General features: G+C 41.9%; 1 protein-coding gene across 3 annotated transcripts; it reads left to right on the top strand.

Annotated features, from left to right (window-relative positions):
- Window positions 1-2845: 2845 nt before the first annotated feature.
- Window positions 2846-8271, top strand: MLF2 (myeloid leukemia factor 2). Of its 3 annotated transcripts, none has more exons than XM_074266783.1 (8): window positions 2846-3838; window positions 4490-4567; window positions 4788-4914; window positions 5108-5143; window positions 5890-5943; window positions 6280-6408; window positions 6578-6737; window positions 7190-8271. In XM_074266783.1, the coding sequence occupies exons 2-8, from the start codon at window positions 4518-4520 to the stop codon at window positions 7378-7380; spliced, it is 747 nt and encodes a 248-aa protein (XP_074122884.1). In that variant the 5' UTR covers window positions 2846-3838; window positions 4490-4517; the 3' UTR covers window positions 7381-8271. The 3 variants fall into 3 exon arrangements, with proteins under 3 accessions (XP_074122884.1, XP_074122885.1, XP_074122886.1); XM_074266784.1 differs by having other exon boundaries at window positions 3603-3652; XM_074266785.1 differs by having other exon boundaries at window positions 3627-3838; window positions 4490-4607; window positions 4720-4914.
- Window positions 8272-17274: the final 9003 nt, after the last annotated feature.

Here is a 17274-nt window from a genome sequence, read left to right as displayed (position 1 = left end):
AACCAGAAACTATTTTAGTTATCTCTGCCGCATATATTCTCCAAGTTAAACCCACTTTTCTATGAATTCTATATGTGCTTGTGAGAGTATGTCATAGACTTTTCAGGAATAATGTGTTAACAACTCTGCCTACTCTACCATCTTAGTAAATACTTTTTCTAAAAAACTAATCAAGGCTTTACTGACGAAATTGATTCTTGATTGACAGTCTTAGGAGACAACAGCAGTGGGGGCTTAAGCCAGTGGCATAAGAGCATTCTCTGAATTCTGAGGGGGAAAATGTAGCTAGCTAAATTCTAGTTTGGGGGACTCAATTCATCAGTGTGAGTAGAAGTAGGAATAAATTTAATCTCAGAGCTTAGATGATCTATATAGAGAAAAGAAAGCAAAATAATGCTGAATATCTGAAACAGAAAGGGAGAAGCATGGGAGAGAAGAAAGGCAGAAAGAGGCATATATATGTTGCCTACTATGCAAATTTATTGAGGAATGAGCTTATCTTCTAGTCACTAGAGAGGAAAGAAACTAGATTAAAACTAGTTTAGAAGGGCCACATAAGGGAACTACAGAGGCCCTACACACATACACTCCCATCATCCTCAAAAAAGAAAAAACCTGATATTTGATGGTCACATACTAAAATGCCCTAGGTATCTGTATCTTCTCATCTGACTTTTGTTAACATTTCTTCTTCAGACCTTACATATCATATTCTATAATACCTCTGTGATATGTTGTATAAGAGACCATTATACAAATCCATCTCAATATAATGTGTAACATAGTGTAACCCAGGCTGAAATTTTAAATGTGTAACCCAAGTGATTTTATCTCTGATCTTTTTTTGAGGTATGAAATTTTTTGATTAGTCAAAAAGGGAATACTGATTGGTAACTAAACTCTAAAGCTTGATATTAGCAGAGGAACTTCAGCAGTTCCCCAGTCCTTCAAGGTAATATTCTCTAGAACCATGAGAGGATGTGCTGTACTTTCTCTAGGGCACTGCCTCAACCTGCACTTGCAGTCACAAGTTGGAATCCCCAGAGGGTCAGTTGCTCTCACCTATCTCTCCAGGTTCTGAGGGTAACCTCAAGGGGCTACAGTTTCTAATATTGTCATTCACAAGAACCCACAGGTTTTTAAAAGTTCCCCATTTTAAACAGATCATTATTTTTCTCAGCAAAGGGGATTAACTAATATTTTGTAGTAAGAAGAGTTGATCCAAAATATTCTCCCCCTCCTCTCAAAAAAAAGATCTGGAATATATCTTTCCACAAGCATACACAAGTAATTAAGATTCTTAACTTTAGAGAATATATGGATTCAAACAATAAACTCCTGGCTCAAGAAAGGAAGCTCTTTCTTGAATCCATTCCTCAACATCCCAGGGGGATGACACTCCCTGGAGCTGCTTCCTTATTCGTGTGGCCATTTGTAACCATTTGTGTCTGTGTTGTCCTGAACATGTATCTTTCTCTGCTCTTGGTTGGAGGAGTTGTCTCCTACCTGTCCAGCATGTGCACTCTTCCCCCTTGCTTCATATTGTTACATGCAAGCAAGGATCCCAGTTTGAAGTCCTCCATGACTTGGCTGCTTCAAAGCTAGACTGCTCTTAGATGAAATTCTTTCAGCTACTTAAAGTCCCTTGAAAGGTGATAGGATCCCTCTTCCAGGAGAGGTGTGAAGAGCCCTGATGGTTAATCATCAGCCATTAAGTTCAGCTTTTCAGTTCTTAACCAAAGAGATCAAGATCATGAACCATCTCATTGACACATTTAATCTCATCCTAGCCTTTATGTTTATTGATTGTGTTACACGGAGGTGGTGTTGGGGACACTGTCTACTCCTTCAAATAGACTTAAATTGCTGGAAGAGAGGAGAGGGATGATCTAATCTAAATTTTTTTTTTAATCTTCACCCTTCACTGGCTATCAAAATGTTCATATTTGTTGGAAGGAAATTTAAGGTTGAAACAGAAGGAAAGAGAATTTGAGGAGCAGAGTACAGAGCTGGTGGATTGCTGCACCTGTAGTGTGAGCTCAAGAGACTTTTTGAAGTTTCTTCCTTTTTATTATCAATAGTTTCATTTCCTTCTATTCTTGCTGCTTACGAGCTCTTCTATTTCTGCTGCTGCCTTCTCTATTTCCCCGCTAGTATTAATATGGAAATCTTCTTATCAACATTTTCCCACTAATTCAATGGTATCCTCCTTTCCCCTGCATATCACCTCCCAAACCCCAAATGATGAGTTATAATTAGGTCCATCCTTTCTCCTTGGATTTGGTTATACCAAGCAGATGAGGGAGGAGAGAAAAGAAATCCGTGAGGGTGAGATCAGTCTAAACTGGACAAACCCTCGAGGAGAGACGGAATCCCTTTCCCAAGGGAGCCGGGGAGGTAGGAGAAACTCAGACTGTCCGGGATCATCAGAAGATTTCGCCTGGCGCCAGGTGGTGGGAGGCCTGAACTAATTTCTGCTCTAAGGTTAACTCCCCCACCCAGGCCCAAGCCGACTGGAAATGAGGCCCTCCCATCCTGACCCCCATTTAGGAGGAAAGCCTGGAAGCACTTGACAACACAAGCAGGGAAGGAGATGAATTCCGACGTGGACGCTTTCAGATCCCGAACCCCTTTTCACTTTACAGATGGGATAACTGAGGTTACTCCGCCCCCGCACCCCCTAAGTCTTTCCCCAGAGATGGGGGTGCACAGCCAGAGGTCCAGTGGGGGGTGCAGCCCTCTAGCGACCAATCCAAGTGCTGAAGCCGGTTCTGGGTCCATAGCGCCTCGAGCCCCACTTTGCAGCAAAAGGAGCCACCTTCCCTACTTTGAGCCGTTCACCTTTGTCTGCGCCTGCGCGGATCCGGCCCGGGCCTCCCCCCTCCCCCCCGCCTCGCCCTTGCTCCTCCTCCTCCTGAACCCCTATAGGAAACCTGTCGCTCCTCCTTCAGTTAGAAACTGCACTCCCCTATAGACAGCCTCCCCACCCCCGTAAACCCGCTCCTTCCTCCTCCTCCTCCTCCTCTCCATAGGAAACCTGTCCCCTATAAGACAGCCGCCGCTCCTCCCAAGGGAAACCTGTTCTTCCTCTTTTAGAAATATCCCTCCCCAGAGGAAGACTGCCCTTCCTCCTCCTCCTCTTCTAGAAAATTTGCCTCTTTCTCCAAATCAGTCCTCCCTCCCTCTCCGCTACAGAAGACTCGCCTCTCCCTCATCCTCTCGGTCCTCCCTCCCAGAGCGGAACCTTGATTAGAAATCTGCCCCCCTTTCAGAACCTCGCCCCCTCCCCTTCCTCTCCTCCCTGCAGTTTCAGAAATACGCTCTCCCTGCTCCTCCCCTAGGGGAAACCTGCCCATCCTTGGTCTAGGGCCCGATACCCCACCTCCACCTTCACCCTTTCTTCCAGGAGGCCCCCCTAGAGACCCCAAACATTGTCTACGAGCGCTGGGGGGAAAGACGCCCCAACTGGGAAACAGACACAGGTCAACCAAAGGCCTCCCCCGCCGGGTGGGTAGGCAGGGAAAACCCAGAGGGGCGGGGGCGGGGAGAGGGGAAATGGGGCGGCTGACGTCACTTCCGCCCAGGCCTGGCAGTGGCTGAGCCTGGCTGTGCTCGGGGCCAGCAGTAGCAACAGCGGCGGCTAGCCGAGGAGGTGAGGGGAAGGAGGGAAGGAAGGAAAGAAGGAGCGTCCCGCCTCGCCACTCGCCTCAGCGCGCCCCGGACTCGGCGGAGCACCCAGCCAGGACCGCGACTCCGCGGGCCTGCGCCACTCACAGGATCGGCCCGGCCGGATGGGCGCCTGAACCTTGGGCCCCTCAGCGCCCGGGATCGGGGCCGGGTGAGGGTCGCAGCGGGGGCAGGGGAGGCCGCAGAGCCTAAGGATGGGGGGGCGGGATAGGGCCCCCCCCGGGAGTACGAGGCCGGGGTCCGGCCTGCCAGCCGAACCTTAGAGGGCCGGGCCTCGGAGGGTGGGGGCAGGGCCGGCCTGAGCCCCGCGGGGGGAGGGGCCGAGGCCTGGATTGACTGTCGACTGTGTATGAGGTTAAGGCTGCGGAGGCCAGGAGGGAGAAGGAGGCAAACCGGGGTGTGCTGGGTAACGAAGCGGCCCCGCAGTTAATGGGGCTGAGGGCCGTGAGGGGGGTATCATCCAGAATAGGGACAAAAGAAGGGGGCTGCTAGCCAGGATCTAAAGGAGGCCGCGGTAGAGGAAAGAGAAGCTGGGAGGAAAAGGACAGAACCAGGACCGCAGGCGTTCGTTTGTTTGTGAGTTCTGAGAAGGGGGAGCTGGGAGCCCCGTGCATCCCCAGATCGCATTATTGTTGGGCATCTTGAGGAGAGAGGGCTGCCTTCTGAATGGGGCCCAGTGGCAGGACTGGAGGTAGCGACTTTGACAGCCACTGCATTAAAAGGGGCCCCTCCAGAAGAAAAGATGAATCTGTTCCTTGTAGGATCTTAACCTTGTTGTCCATCTCCCTCCCTCACCCCCTAGTTGAGAGCTCCAGGAAGCTGAGAGCAGGATGTTCCGGTTCATGAGGGACGGAGAGCCCGAGGATCCCATGTTCCTCATGTGAGTCTTCTCCCCCCTCCTCGCTCAGGGCGCTGAGAAAGTGGGATAGATCCCTGTGGTCTCTTGAGGGGAGTTAGCCTATCTGGTGCTGGGGTTTATTCTGGACCACAAGGCCTTCTCCTTGCCTTACTTTCTGTGTGTTGTAATTTGAGAAGGAAGGAACGGAGTTACGGAGCGTGAGATTCTCCTGACATTCTGCCTTCTCTCATGCTTTCCACAGGGACCCTTTCGCTATTCATCGACAGCACATGAGCAGGATGTTGTCAGGGGGCTTTGGCTACAGCCCTTTCCTTAGCATCACAGATGGGAGCATACCAGGGGCTCGGCCTGCTAGTCGAAGGATGCAGGTAATAGGGCAACATCTCTGACACTGGATCAGATACTGGGGATTGGGAAGGGACTTGAGGTAAAGTCCCTGCCCTCCCTTCATCGGGGAGAGAGTGACAAATTTCTTCTGCTTAAAGGGAGAATGGGGGTAAACTTGAAGGGGGGATGGGGAGGCTTATATTTTAATCCTACTCCTTGTCCATGGACCCATAGGCTGGAGCTGTCTCACCCTTTGGGATGCTGGGAATGGTAAGTCCTCATCTCCCTCTTCCCTCCCTCCCCCCAATTTCCCTCACCCTATGTTCTTCATTCCCTGTCAGTATTCTTTTCAGATCTATCCCTTTAAAAGGTTTTTTGGAGTGACTACATGGAAGTTTCTCCCTTCCCTTCTTTTCATATTGAGTGCTTACAAAGCTTTAAGCCGATTCATTGTTACATATTTGTTAACTGTGCCCCATATCCAGAATCTCCAGAAAGAGGACTTTTTCTTTTTTGTGAATTCCTGTTTTGTTTGTGTGTGTATGTGTTGGGGAGCAGTTAAGTTTCAAATCCTTTGACTCTTGAGTTGAGTTCTTAGAGGAAGGGGAAGATAGGGAAGCCAAGAAATAGAGAAGGAAGCCAGAGAGGGAGAAGAGGTCAGTATTGGTTTGGTCAGTTTGGATAGGGAGATTCAGGGTATGGATAAAAGAATTTAGAACTGGAAGGGACCCAGATCTTCTCATTTAATTTCTTCATTCTACAAAAACCCCAGAGTTAGACAGTTCTTCATTAGCAAAGCAAAGATTTGAACTCAGTTCTCTGGCTCAAAATTTAATGCTTTTTCCACTAAACTACATTGCCTCTCCAGAGGGATTTGGAACAGATGACTAGGTGTGAGGCAAAAGGGAAAGAAATAGCATTATAACTTTACTAGGCCATTCTTGAGGTTGGTGAAGAAGCTTAGAGTTTGTCGATTGTGGTTTCCTGAGCCTTTTCTTCTGATTCTCCTTCCCTAGACAGGTGGCTTCATGGACATGTTTGGAATGATGAATGATATGATCGGGAATGTGGTAAGCCTTTTGGCCCTAAATTAGAACTTAATCCTAAGAATTCCTCATGTTCTGTAAAGGGATTCACTAAAAAGTTAGACCCTTGAATTCTGGTTTAGAAGTTGGTACTCGAATAGAGACATAAAATCAGGTCCCTGATCAAAAAGCTTGATCGAGACATTAGCCTGCCAGTTTAGGGCAGAATCTCTTCTGATGGCATCAAAGTTAATTGTGAATCTTCACAGTACTATGATAGAGACAAGCTTAAAAACAAATTGGGATGCTGGAAGGACTTTCTGGTGAAGATGGGAGCCCATCTCTCCCCATCCCCTTAGTTTCAGTCTTCCTCTTTTGCAGGAACACATGACAACTGGAGCCAACTGTCAGACCTTTTCATCTTCCACTGTCATCTCTTATTCCAATCTGGGGGATGGAGCTCCCAAAGTCTACCAAGAAACATCTGAGATGCGCTCAGCACCAGGGGGGGTAAGTGTTATTGGGAGATGGTGGCTCCCTATGGACACAAGTAGTGTTAGATATAATTCAGAAAAACACTGGAATGTTTCTCGTTTGAGAAATTTTGATCACAGGTGTTGTCAGTAGAAACTTGGATGCAAGATAGCTAGATATGACAAGCTATCCATCATTTTTTCAGATCCGGGAGACAAGGAGAACAGTGAGGGACTCTGATAGTGGGCTAGAGCAGATGTCCATTGGGCATCACATCCGAGACAGGGCACACATCCTCCAGCGTTCCCGAAATCACCGAACTGGGGACCAGGAAGAACGGCAGGATTACATCAATTTGGATGAGAGTGAGCCTTCTTGAATCTGACCTTTCCACTTGCCATTCTCATCATTCTTGCCCAATAGCTCTCATCTTCTAATAAAATACTTCAAGGCTTCCAGACCTTGAAAGCTAAAGAAGTTTTTGTTATCATATTTTCTCTGACTATACTTTTTCTTTCACTTTCCAAGCTCATTTTCTCCTGGCATATTCAAATCAACAAATACTGGGTGTCTATCATATGCAAATAATTGTTACTGAAGAGATTTAAAAGGCCTCTTTTGCTTTCTTTTTTCTCGTGGAGGCACTGAGGCTCCACAGTACCTCCCCTTCACTAGTTGCTGGCTTTTGGCCTGGATTAATAGTCTCTTCCCCTATCTTTCTGCTTGCAGAAGAATATTAACCATACCTACTTTTTGTATCTGCCTCTTGAAATTCACTTAGACCAGGAATCCAACTCCATTCTCTATTTCTTCTCAGGTGATGCTGAAGCATTTGACAACGAGTGGAGGAGAGAGACATCCCGATACCGGCCACAGCGCCCCCTGGAGTTTCGTCGTCATGAGGCCACTGGTGCGGGTGGGGGGAGAAGGGCTGAGGGACCCCCTCGGCTGGCTATACAAGGCCCTGAGGATTCCCCCTCTCGACAGTCACGACGCTATGACTGGTGAGGGCTCCTCAGGTCCTCTCATAAGTGTTGGTGGGAAAGGTATCACAGCTGAGGGATGAAGTCCCTCAGTCATTCCTCTGGCATTTGGAGGAAACCCACTTGTTCCTAATATTTTAGAGTGTGGGAGTGGGGTAAAGATCCTCTTGGAGCCAATTTTGATGATATAGGTCTCAGCTGGTCTAGGAAAGGAAAGAAATTCTCCTAAACTGGAGAGTTGACCACAACCACCAAGACCCTCGTCATCCAGCTTCTGTTTATCCCCCTTCCTTCCTATATGACAAGCTTTCTCTCCCTCCACCCTCTAGGTACAGGCTGTGAGGGGCAGAGGAATCACCCCTTGGAATAACTCCCCTTTACCCCAATTTAATATTAAATAGAGGTGAGCTGGCCCCTTCAAGCTTAGGAAGCCTTAGGGGGAGCTTTTCACTGCCCCCTTTACTGCTTTTACTTGCCCCTGCCCTCCTCCCTGGCCAATCTCCCCCTCCCATAGTGAATTTACTGATACTTTTTTTTCTGTTGTTCCCTAGTCTCTCTTTTTTTTTTTTCCTCCCCTCTAACCCCCAATAAGTACAAGGTCCCTTAGAATAAGTTCTGGGGATAGGAGCCCCATTTTCCCCCAAAGGTCTATCAGTGGCCATTGGATCCTTTCTCATCTCTACCCAGAAGTCCCATTTTTGGGGCTGTGCCCCCTCCGTACCAGCTGGGTATGGGGTGGGTATTGGGTCCTCTTTCCTCTTGTCCTCTTATCCTATTATACCCCATGCGCCCATGCACATGTGTGCACACACAGAAACACACACACACACACTGTCTCTGCATCCCTCTGCCCTTTGTGCGTGTGTGTGTGTATGTAACTTGTAACTTTATGGAATAAAGGGGAATGGAAAAGAGAGTTTTTAGGAATGTGATTCTGTTTTATTCCCAGTTCCACACAAAGTCTCAGCAGTGATCTCCAGGCCAATACTGTGTTCGTTTCTTGTTCACCTAGTTCTCCTTTTCACTGAGACTCTTCCCATATCCCATATCTTCAGGCACCTTTCTCATACAACTTGGATAAAACACCTGGTTGCTGGTTTGACACTCAATGTGCATGAGAGTGGGGCATGAGTAAAGGAAGTAGTTTGAACTCTTTGGCTCCTTTCTCCCCACTTAAACTCCCTGTCAGGGAGTTCATGAAGCCTCAAGTGTATTCAGACGTGCAACAAAGGAATACTTAATAGTGTGACAAGCTAGTGTAGACTTCAGTGCTCTCCCATTCTTTCCAAGCAAGTTGGAGGTTAAGGCACCAGGGGAAAGAGTAGGAGTCCAAAGGAGAAAAACAATCTGGAAACTGATAGGCGTTGAAAGTGAATATGGATCTCTCAAATTTCTCTTCCTTAGAAGCTTTGCTTCGCTTCCTATCTTTTCTTTAGCCCACCCAAGTGAGTCCCTGTTTCTTTTAGCCAATTTTTAAGGATTTATTTAATGGTTTTTAGGTCAAGGTTTGATAATGACTTCATTTTGTAACTTGGAATTCTCCTTTTGCAACTCAATTAAGGTTTTACAATGGAAGAACGGACAAAGAAGCGCCCTGCCTCACAATTAAGGGTATAAAATAGAGTTGAGAATCCAGCTCAGTGATGAGACTTTTTAGACAAGGGTGATGACCCAGTGGCTAAAAAATCCTTGAGTCCCCTTCTCACCAAAGCCATATTTTGTGTTGCTAAAACGGAACTTAGGGTCATAATATCAGATTTGGAAGAGGTTTGAGTATTATCTGTCACAATATTTGACATGATCATTATAATATATGAAAAAGTCATCAGGATTGCCAGTATAGAAAAGTCAAGACTACATTTTTTTGGTTTCAGATAATGAAATGTTACCAAAGGGGACCTAGGAAAGTGCTTTAATTTCAAATCTTTTTTTAAGAGAATCCTGCTGTGGCAAGAGGGGGTTCCAAAGAAGCCTGCTTTCTTGGACTGACTTGCTAAGGCAAAGGAAACCTTTGGGCTGACGTATATAAAGTAAGGGTTTTGGACTGAACTTTTAAGGAATCTTCCAACTCTTTAATATTGTATGCTCTAAATGTAGTTCATCTGATCTGGTCTTGGGTATCTTTTATTCTTTGATGTCCCAGGAGGCCACTGAAAAAAAAAAAAATGGTTTTGTATCCTGTTACAACCTAAACTCCCAACTTATGATTTGTCATTGGGCAACAGCCCCATGTAGTGTAATAATGAGGTGCTTGCTTTAAAGTGAAGTTGGAGGAAAAAATTATGTTAAGACTTCTAAGCCCTTTCTCATTGATCATATCCCAACTTAGGATAAATGTTAACAGCTTTCCACTCTGGATCAGAGGGTGAGAATCATTTCTAACTGCTGCCACCACTATTGTCATGGTCTAGCAGGAATCAGGGTGCTAAATCAGGGCTGGTTCCCTATTTGGCACTCATTCAAAAACCCCTTTGAATACTCTTTAAACCTAATAAATCACCTGTAGGTTTTTTATTCATTCTACCTCCCACCCTTTTCCATTATTTTCCTGCCTTCTCTAGGACCTTAAGCTCGAAGAAAAAAGCAGAAACTGGTTTATTGGCACCAGAGTTTGGTGAATGTCCTCAGCATAATCTACCCTGTTACAAGTGGTAACAGTTGTAACAGCTAAACTCCCCTTTTTAAAAATAAGTAGGCCCTTGGCTTTAGTGATAACCTTTCGTGTTTCCTCACTCCCTTATAACATTATACACAGTATAATTAGCCAGGCAGGGCTTTTTTAAGGGTATCAGGTTGTCTACTTAGGAACGGGTTGGGAGGGTGGAAGAAAGCTAATGGAGGCCATGTTAAGAGGTGGATCCAGAGCTCTTTATCCAGAAAGGGACTAAATGTTCCAAGGAAAGAGCTAACTTTCCAGATGAGTTACAGTTTTAAAGTTTGTACCTTTTCTCCTTCTCTCAAGGGAAGAGGACAAATAGTAAGCCAGTATGTGAGGAAGAAGTTACTCTTTTCCCTCTAGGAGCACCAACAAAATGTTGCCCAAATAGCTATATCTATTGACCTACAACATTTCCTCAAAAGTTGATGCTTTTGACTTCCTTTTCCTATTCAGCCTTATCATGAGAATTAAGTGATTTCCTACCCCACCCTGGTTATAAGTACCTACTTCCTGGAATACTGGTTCTGGAGAGGCATTCCCAGAATGTCAGTTCTCTCCATCCAAGAGGCTACCTTGATCATTTGTGGGGGACAGGAGGCCGTGGGAGGCTAGATTTGGAAGAAGAGATTCAAGAGTAGATGAGCAGGGGCAGCTAGGTGGCACAGTGGATAGAGCCCCAGCCCTGAAGTCAGGAGGACCCGAGTTCAAATGTGATCTCAAGACTTTTAACATGTCCTAACTGTGTGACCTTGGGCAAGTCACTTAACCCCAATTGCCTTAGCCAAAAAAAAAAAAAAAAAAAAGAGTAGATAAGTAAATTGGGGGAAAGGCAGTAAACAGAGTGTGATTTAAATAAGAATTTGGATCATTTTACATATGAAGAAATAGAAATAGACCTATATCAATCAATTACTGGTGGAATGGAGACGACTAGAACCTAGAAATCTAAATCCAGATTTGTACCAAAAAATGCTTTGGAATGTTCTTTTACAAAATGTTAATCATGTGAGCCCTTTAAACTGAATACTAAGTACCTAGGATAATTTTTAAGTCAAAAGAGATCTTTAAAGAGTCCAAGCTCTCATTTTTCCAAATCAGAAAACATCAGAAAGATAAAGTGATTTGGCCAAGTCAGGTGGCTAATTACCTTTTAATAGAAGTCCTAATCCCCTCAATATAAAGCCATAGTGAAACCTGGAAAATTTAGGTAACTTGCACTATGCAATATGGGTAGTCAAAGACAAAGCCAGAAGTCCTCCAGGGCTGCCAAAGAGGGCAGCTATGTAGCGCAGTGGATAGAGCACCAGCCCTGAATTCAGGAGGAGAGGAGTTCAAATCTGAACTCAGACAATACTTCCTAGTTGTGTGACCCTGGGCAAGTCACTTAACTCTAGCCTCAGAAAAGGAGGGGGAAAAAAAATAATAAAGTCTGCCAAAAATCAGTTTATATATGCAGTATGCAAATACATGTACTGTGTAATGATCCCAGCAGAGTCCCCACTTTTCATTCTGAATCTCAGCTTTCCAGGGACCATATAGAGCATTTCTTAACCACCCTACCCCCAAAAAAGGATGACTAAGGTTCTCATTCCTTTGTACCAAAGAAATTTATTGTATTGAATAAATGAGATATGTTCACCCCCCCCAAAATATATGATTTTCATGTTATATGACATTTGTCCTATAACCTAAAAAATTAAATTTCCAGGTTATTCATTTGATTCTGTCAAATCTTATATACTTCCCTTCCTATGCTTCCTGGGTTCTTCAGTATTTTTCAATTTCCTCTGGGGCACATGAATGGGGAAATTGGGAGACATTCTACTGGACTCTGCATCAGCAGCTGGTGCTCCACCTGGTCCAGGAGACCTTTTTTTTGTTTGTTTTTTGTGTTTTGTTTTGTTTTGTTTTTTTTGTTTTCCTGAGGCTGGGGTTAAGTGACTTGCCCAGGGTCACACAGCTAGAAAGTGTTAAGTGTCTGAGATCAAATTTGAACTCGAGTCCTCCAGAATTCAGGGCTGGTGCTCTATCCACTGTGCCGCCTAACTGCCCCTCCAGGAGACCTTTGATGACATCTAAATGATGGTATTCAATAAGAGTTTTCACATGGAAAGAGCTAATCACATCTAGTGAGAGAGAGAACTATGGAGACTGAATATGGATTAGAACATTTTTGCCTTTTATATTTTTTTTTCTCTTTTTCTTTCACCTCTTGATCTGATTTTTCTTGAGCATAATATGGAAAAAAAATTAAGAAGAACTGTATATATTTAACCTATATTGGATTGCTTACTGTCTGTGGGAGGGGATGAGGGAGAGGGAGGAAAAAAAATGGAAGATTTTGCAAAGGTGAATGTTGAAAACTATCTTTGTATTTGATAAAAAGCTTAAAAAAAAGTTCATAGTATTAGAACTGTGGACACTGAGGCAACACTGAAATAATTCCCCCTTTCCACACAACTTCTTCAGCTCAGTTTAATTTTCCAGTGGCTATATTGGGAGGGCAGGAAAGTAGAAGATTCTGTTCAATTATTTTATTTCTTCCAGAAAATGAAAGAAATTTCTCTGATTTCTAGTTTTAATTCTTGAGTTTAACCCACTTCTCAAAATACAATTTGTGCTCAGAGCTCACCTTCTTATGGAGATTGGGGATTGCTCCGTTTAAAAAAAAAAAAAAAAAAAAAAAAGCTTTTCGTACTTTCTTTTCTCATGCTGTAGAGTTCAAGAGCACAATGTAGAGGAACTATAGCAAAACAAAAGCAGCTGTATCCCTGGGACCACTTTGAATTTTAAGTTCCTAGCCTATGTCCTCTTCACTAATTTTTTTTTTCCCTAATCCATTTTTTTCAATCCTTATCCCTCTTTTCTTTCACTCTCATCACTAGCAGGGTCTCTCTGATAAATCTTTATAGTCCAATTTGCTTTTTTCCCCTCATTCACTACTGCCCCTTCCCATAGGAATGTGACTTCACATTCTGCAGCCTAACAATGTACAAAAAAGTGAGGAAAGTGAAATTCTTTGCAGCCTACACTTTTCTCAATGTCAATTTCCCTCATGGTGCCTTCCTTTTTTCCTCAACTCCCCACCATAATCCTCTACCTTCTCCCCCAAAATAACTTCAGGTGATTTATTACCTTTATCCATTTTCTCCTATTCAAATGAGATATTCAATAATGAAGTTCCTCTTATAGTTGCAATACATGCATGTAAGTACCCATTAGGTGTTGCTTGTATGATAGTATATATCTAAACCCCTTACGTTTATAAATTTTTCAATGAACCAATGATTTAATAGATGTGATTCTCCAGCAATGGAGATTACAAGTGATCCCTGATTATAATTCTGGTCCATGTTTTCTTATAAATCATTCATTTATCCAGTGTGCTGGAGAATTTCTTCTGAGTCTTAAACCTCTTTTGGATAACATTGCAGTGCTTTGGCTAATCAATCACCTTACTACTATTTATCTGGCTACTCATTCTTATTCCATGACTAACTCATTTCTTTTCTCAATATCTTTCACTATTTCTTGTAGATACCTCATTTTCTCAAAATAAATTGCAACTAAGAGTAAATAGATATTTGGATGCATAATTATTGATAGCATTACTTTTTTTGGTGAGTAGTTTCCCCCACCCCCCACCCCATTCTTTTGCTGTCTTCTCTTCCTGAGATAGCTTATAAAACCACCTCTCTGTGTTAAAGATTTTACCTCCTTCAACAAGGATTTTACTCAGTGTTTACTCTTGGTCTGGGTCCAGTTGCTTTTTCTTAAATGCCACTTCCACTTGTACAAGTAGTATTCTAAAGACTGAGGGTCCAAATATGATTGATCTGCTATTATTAAATATACAGATTATAGAAATACTAATAAATCTGCTTCATTTCTGATTATCTTTTATGTATGATCTGGGAATGATATCTCTCACTGGGTCTCAGTTGAAGCTTAATTTTTCAGGCTTTTTGTCATTTCATTTTCTTGTTTTACGAGGTGAAGCTGTTCTTTACTTCAATTGTGCTCCTCCAAAAGTGTTTTACAAATTAGTTTATATTTTAAACTGGTATTCAATAAACACAAAGACCTCAACTATGAGGCTAGGGACTCAACACGAAAAAACTCTTGGAACAATTGTATAATAGTATGGAAGAAATTGTTTTAACCAATACCCCGCCAAAATAATCTCCAAATGGACACATGACCTATATGAAAAAGGTCATATTACAAGCAAATTAGACAAACAAGAAATTATCTGATTTATGGATGGATGAAGAGTTTGCGACCAAAGAACAGAGAATAAAATGAGTAATTTTGTTTTATATAAAATTTAAAAATGTTTGCCCAAATATAATGGCTGAGATTAAAAGGGAAATAACTGAGAAAAACATTTTTACAGAAAATTTGAAAAGGATCTAATTTCCAAGATATATAAATACAATTTCAAATTTATAAGATTAAGAACCATTTCCCAGTTGGTAACAATCTTAAGGATATGCAGAGGTAGTTTCTCAAGAGAAAGAAGCCAAGCTATCTAAAGAAGTATTTTTTAAAAAAATAATTCAAATCACTAACAGAAGACAAAATAATTTTGAGGTTCTATCTCATAACCATCAGATTGGCAAAGGTGACACAAAATTACAAATGTTGGAGGAGCTGGAGAAAAATGGGGGCGTTGATGCACGTTTACGGAACTGTGAATGGGTCCAGCCATTTGAAATTATGCAAAAAAAAAAAAAAAATTCCTAAATAGTACATATCTTTTGATTCAGTTATACAAGGTCAAGAAGAGGAAAATAATTGGTTTATGGGTAAGAGCAGCCTTTTGTGACAACAGTGTAAATTAAGAGCTAAACTATTAATGGGGAATTGGGTAACAAATTGGAGTTTACAAATGTAATGAAATACTACAGTGCTGTTTAAAAAAATTAGGAAAAAGCTAATTTCAAAGAAACACGAAGACTTGTATGAATTGATAAGAAGTGGAACCAGAATAATTTGTAATATCAATATTATAAAAATGAACAATTTTGCAAGACTTAAAATAATCAACCATGATTGGTTGGTAAAAGGCTCATAAAAAACACTGAGCACCTCATGACTGATGATGGTCTAATATGGAGAAATATATTTTTGGACTTAATCATTGTGATAATATGCTGTGCCTGATTGTACTTATATGATACAGGGGATCTATTTCTTGGTGGAGGAAGATAGGAGAGATAAAAGAATGATCATTGAAAAAAATTAAATTAAAAAAAAATAACACCTCCTATTCCTTTTGGCTGTCATGTCTCTCCTTGGCAAAGACAATGAAAATTTAGTCGAGGCTATTTCAAGATTCTCTGACTTCCTAGGTATGGCATCTACTTCATGTTGGCTAAACTTCTTTAGGAAACCAAAGTCAAGAGCTTTGATTATTTCCATTTAACATTTTTGACATGCAAAGCTTGTTTGTCAAGTTTACACAGTTGCAGTTATACTGTCTTATCTTTATCAATTGATTTTTATCTTTTCTCTAGTTGATGTAATCAGACAAGCTAATTCTGATATGATGCTTACATAATCAAACAGCTCCTGTCAAAATACAGGTTTTTCAAGTCATTTTCCAATTGATAAATGCTCAAAGGATATGAACAGACAATTTTCAGATGAAGAAATTGAAACTTTCCAATCATATGAAAGTTTTCCAAATCACTATTGATCAGAGAAATGCAAATTAAGACAACTCTGAGATAACATTACACACCTGTCAGATTGGCTAAGATAACAGAAAAAAATGATGAATGTTGGAGGGGATGTGGGAAAATTGGGACACTGATGCTTTGTTGGTGGAGTTGTGAACAGATCCAACCATTCTGGAGAGCAATCTGGAATTATGCCCAAAAAGTTATCAAACTGTGCATACCCTTTGATCCAGCAGTGCTACTACTGGGCTTATATCCCAAAGAAATACTAAAGAAGGGAAAGGGACCTGTATGTACCAAAATGTTTGTGCCAGAAAATGAACGGATGCCCATCAATTGGAGAATGACTAGATAAATTGTAGTATATTAATATTATAGAATCTTATTGTTCTGTAAGAAATGACCAGAAGGATGAATACAGAGAGGCTTGGAGAGACTTACATGAACTGATGCTGAGTGAAATGAGCAGAACCAGGAGATCATTATACACTTCAACAACGATACTGTATTAGGATATATTCTGATGGAAATGGATATCTTCAACAAAGAGAAGATCTAATTCAGTTCCAACTGATGGACAGAATCAGCTACACACAGAGAAGGAACACTGGGAAATGAGTGTAAAATGTTTGCATTTTTGTTTTTCTTCCCAGGTTATTTTTACCTTCTGAATCCAATTCTTCCTCTGCAACACAAAATTCAGTTCTGCACACATATATTGTATCTAGGATATACTATAACACATTTAACATGTATGGGACTGCCTGCCATCTAGGGGAGGGGGTAGAAGGAAGGAAAGAAAAAGTTGGAACAGAAGTGAGTGCAAGGTACAATGTACAAGGTAAAAATTATCCATACATATGTTCTGTCAATAAAAAGCTATAACTTAAAAAAAAAAAAAAAAAGATACAGGTATTTTATTTTCTGTGGTGTTTTTCAGTGCTTGCCATGTCCAACACCTGACTACTTTTTTTTTTTTTTTTAAGAACATGTTTATAATATATAGGCATTAAGTTTCAAAGTAATCTATAAAACCCTGAGCCATCATTTTCCAACATACTTGCAATGGAATATTTTTTAAAATTCTTATTTTTCTGCCTCTCAACCATCTACAACAGATATTAGTTCATAAGCTAGTTATTGTCAGGGTGGTCATTTTAATTGTATCATTGTATGTACTGCATTAATTACTAAGTGTCCCAGGAAATGTTTCTTTGTCTCTAAACTATATCATCCAATACAATCTCTTTCCCTGAGAGGCTACCACATCCTAAATGCTGAGGTAATCTATAAAATTAAGCATCCCATATAAACTAATATGTTTAAAATAATTTGAGGATAAAGGAGGATCAGGGAAGGTTGCTCTAAGAGATGGTCCATGAGTTGAGTTTTAAAGGAAATTAGGGATTCTTAAAAGGTGGAAATGAGGCCAGAAGTACATTTCAGGGATGTGTGTGTGTGAGTCCCTACTCCTTCCTACTTTTCTCTCTCACTCTCTCTGTCTCTCTCTCTCTCCCACACTCTCTCTCTCACTCTCTCTCACACACACACACACATACATACACCACATAATCTA

This window comes from Sminthopsis crassicaudata, chromosome 5 (genome assembly GCF_048593235.1).
Source record: "Sminthopsis crassicaudata isolate SCR6 chromosome 5, ASM4859323v1, whole genome shotgun sequence".
Taxonomy (NCBI): Eukaryota; Metazoa; Chordata; class Mammalia; order Dasyuromorphia; family Dasyuridae; genus Sminthopsis; species Sminthopsis crassicaudata.
The sequence above is the reverse complement of the archived record's forward strand: the minus strand, read 5'-3'. Positions and strand labels throughout refer to the sequence as shown.

Coding starts and splice junctions, on each gene's coding strand:
- MLF2 (XM_074266783.1), top strand. CDS start 4,518: ATGTTCCGGTTCATGAGGGACGGAGAGCCCGAGGATCCCATGTTCCTC. Junction 4,568..4,787: donor GAGGATCCCATGTTCCTCAT/GTGAGTCTTCTC, acceptor TGCTTTCCACAG/GGACCCTTTCGCTATTCATC. Junction 4,915..5,107: donor CTGCTAGTCGAAGGATGCAG/GTAATAGGGCAA, acceptor ATGGACCCATAG/GCTGGAGCTGTCTCACCCTT.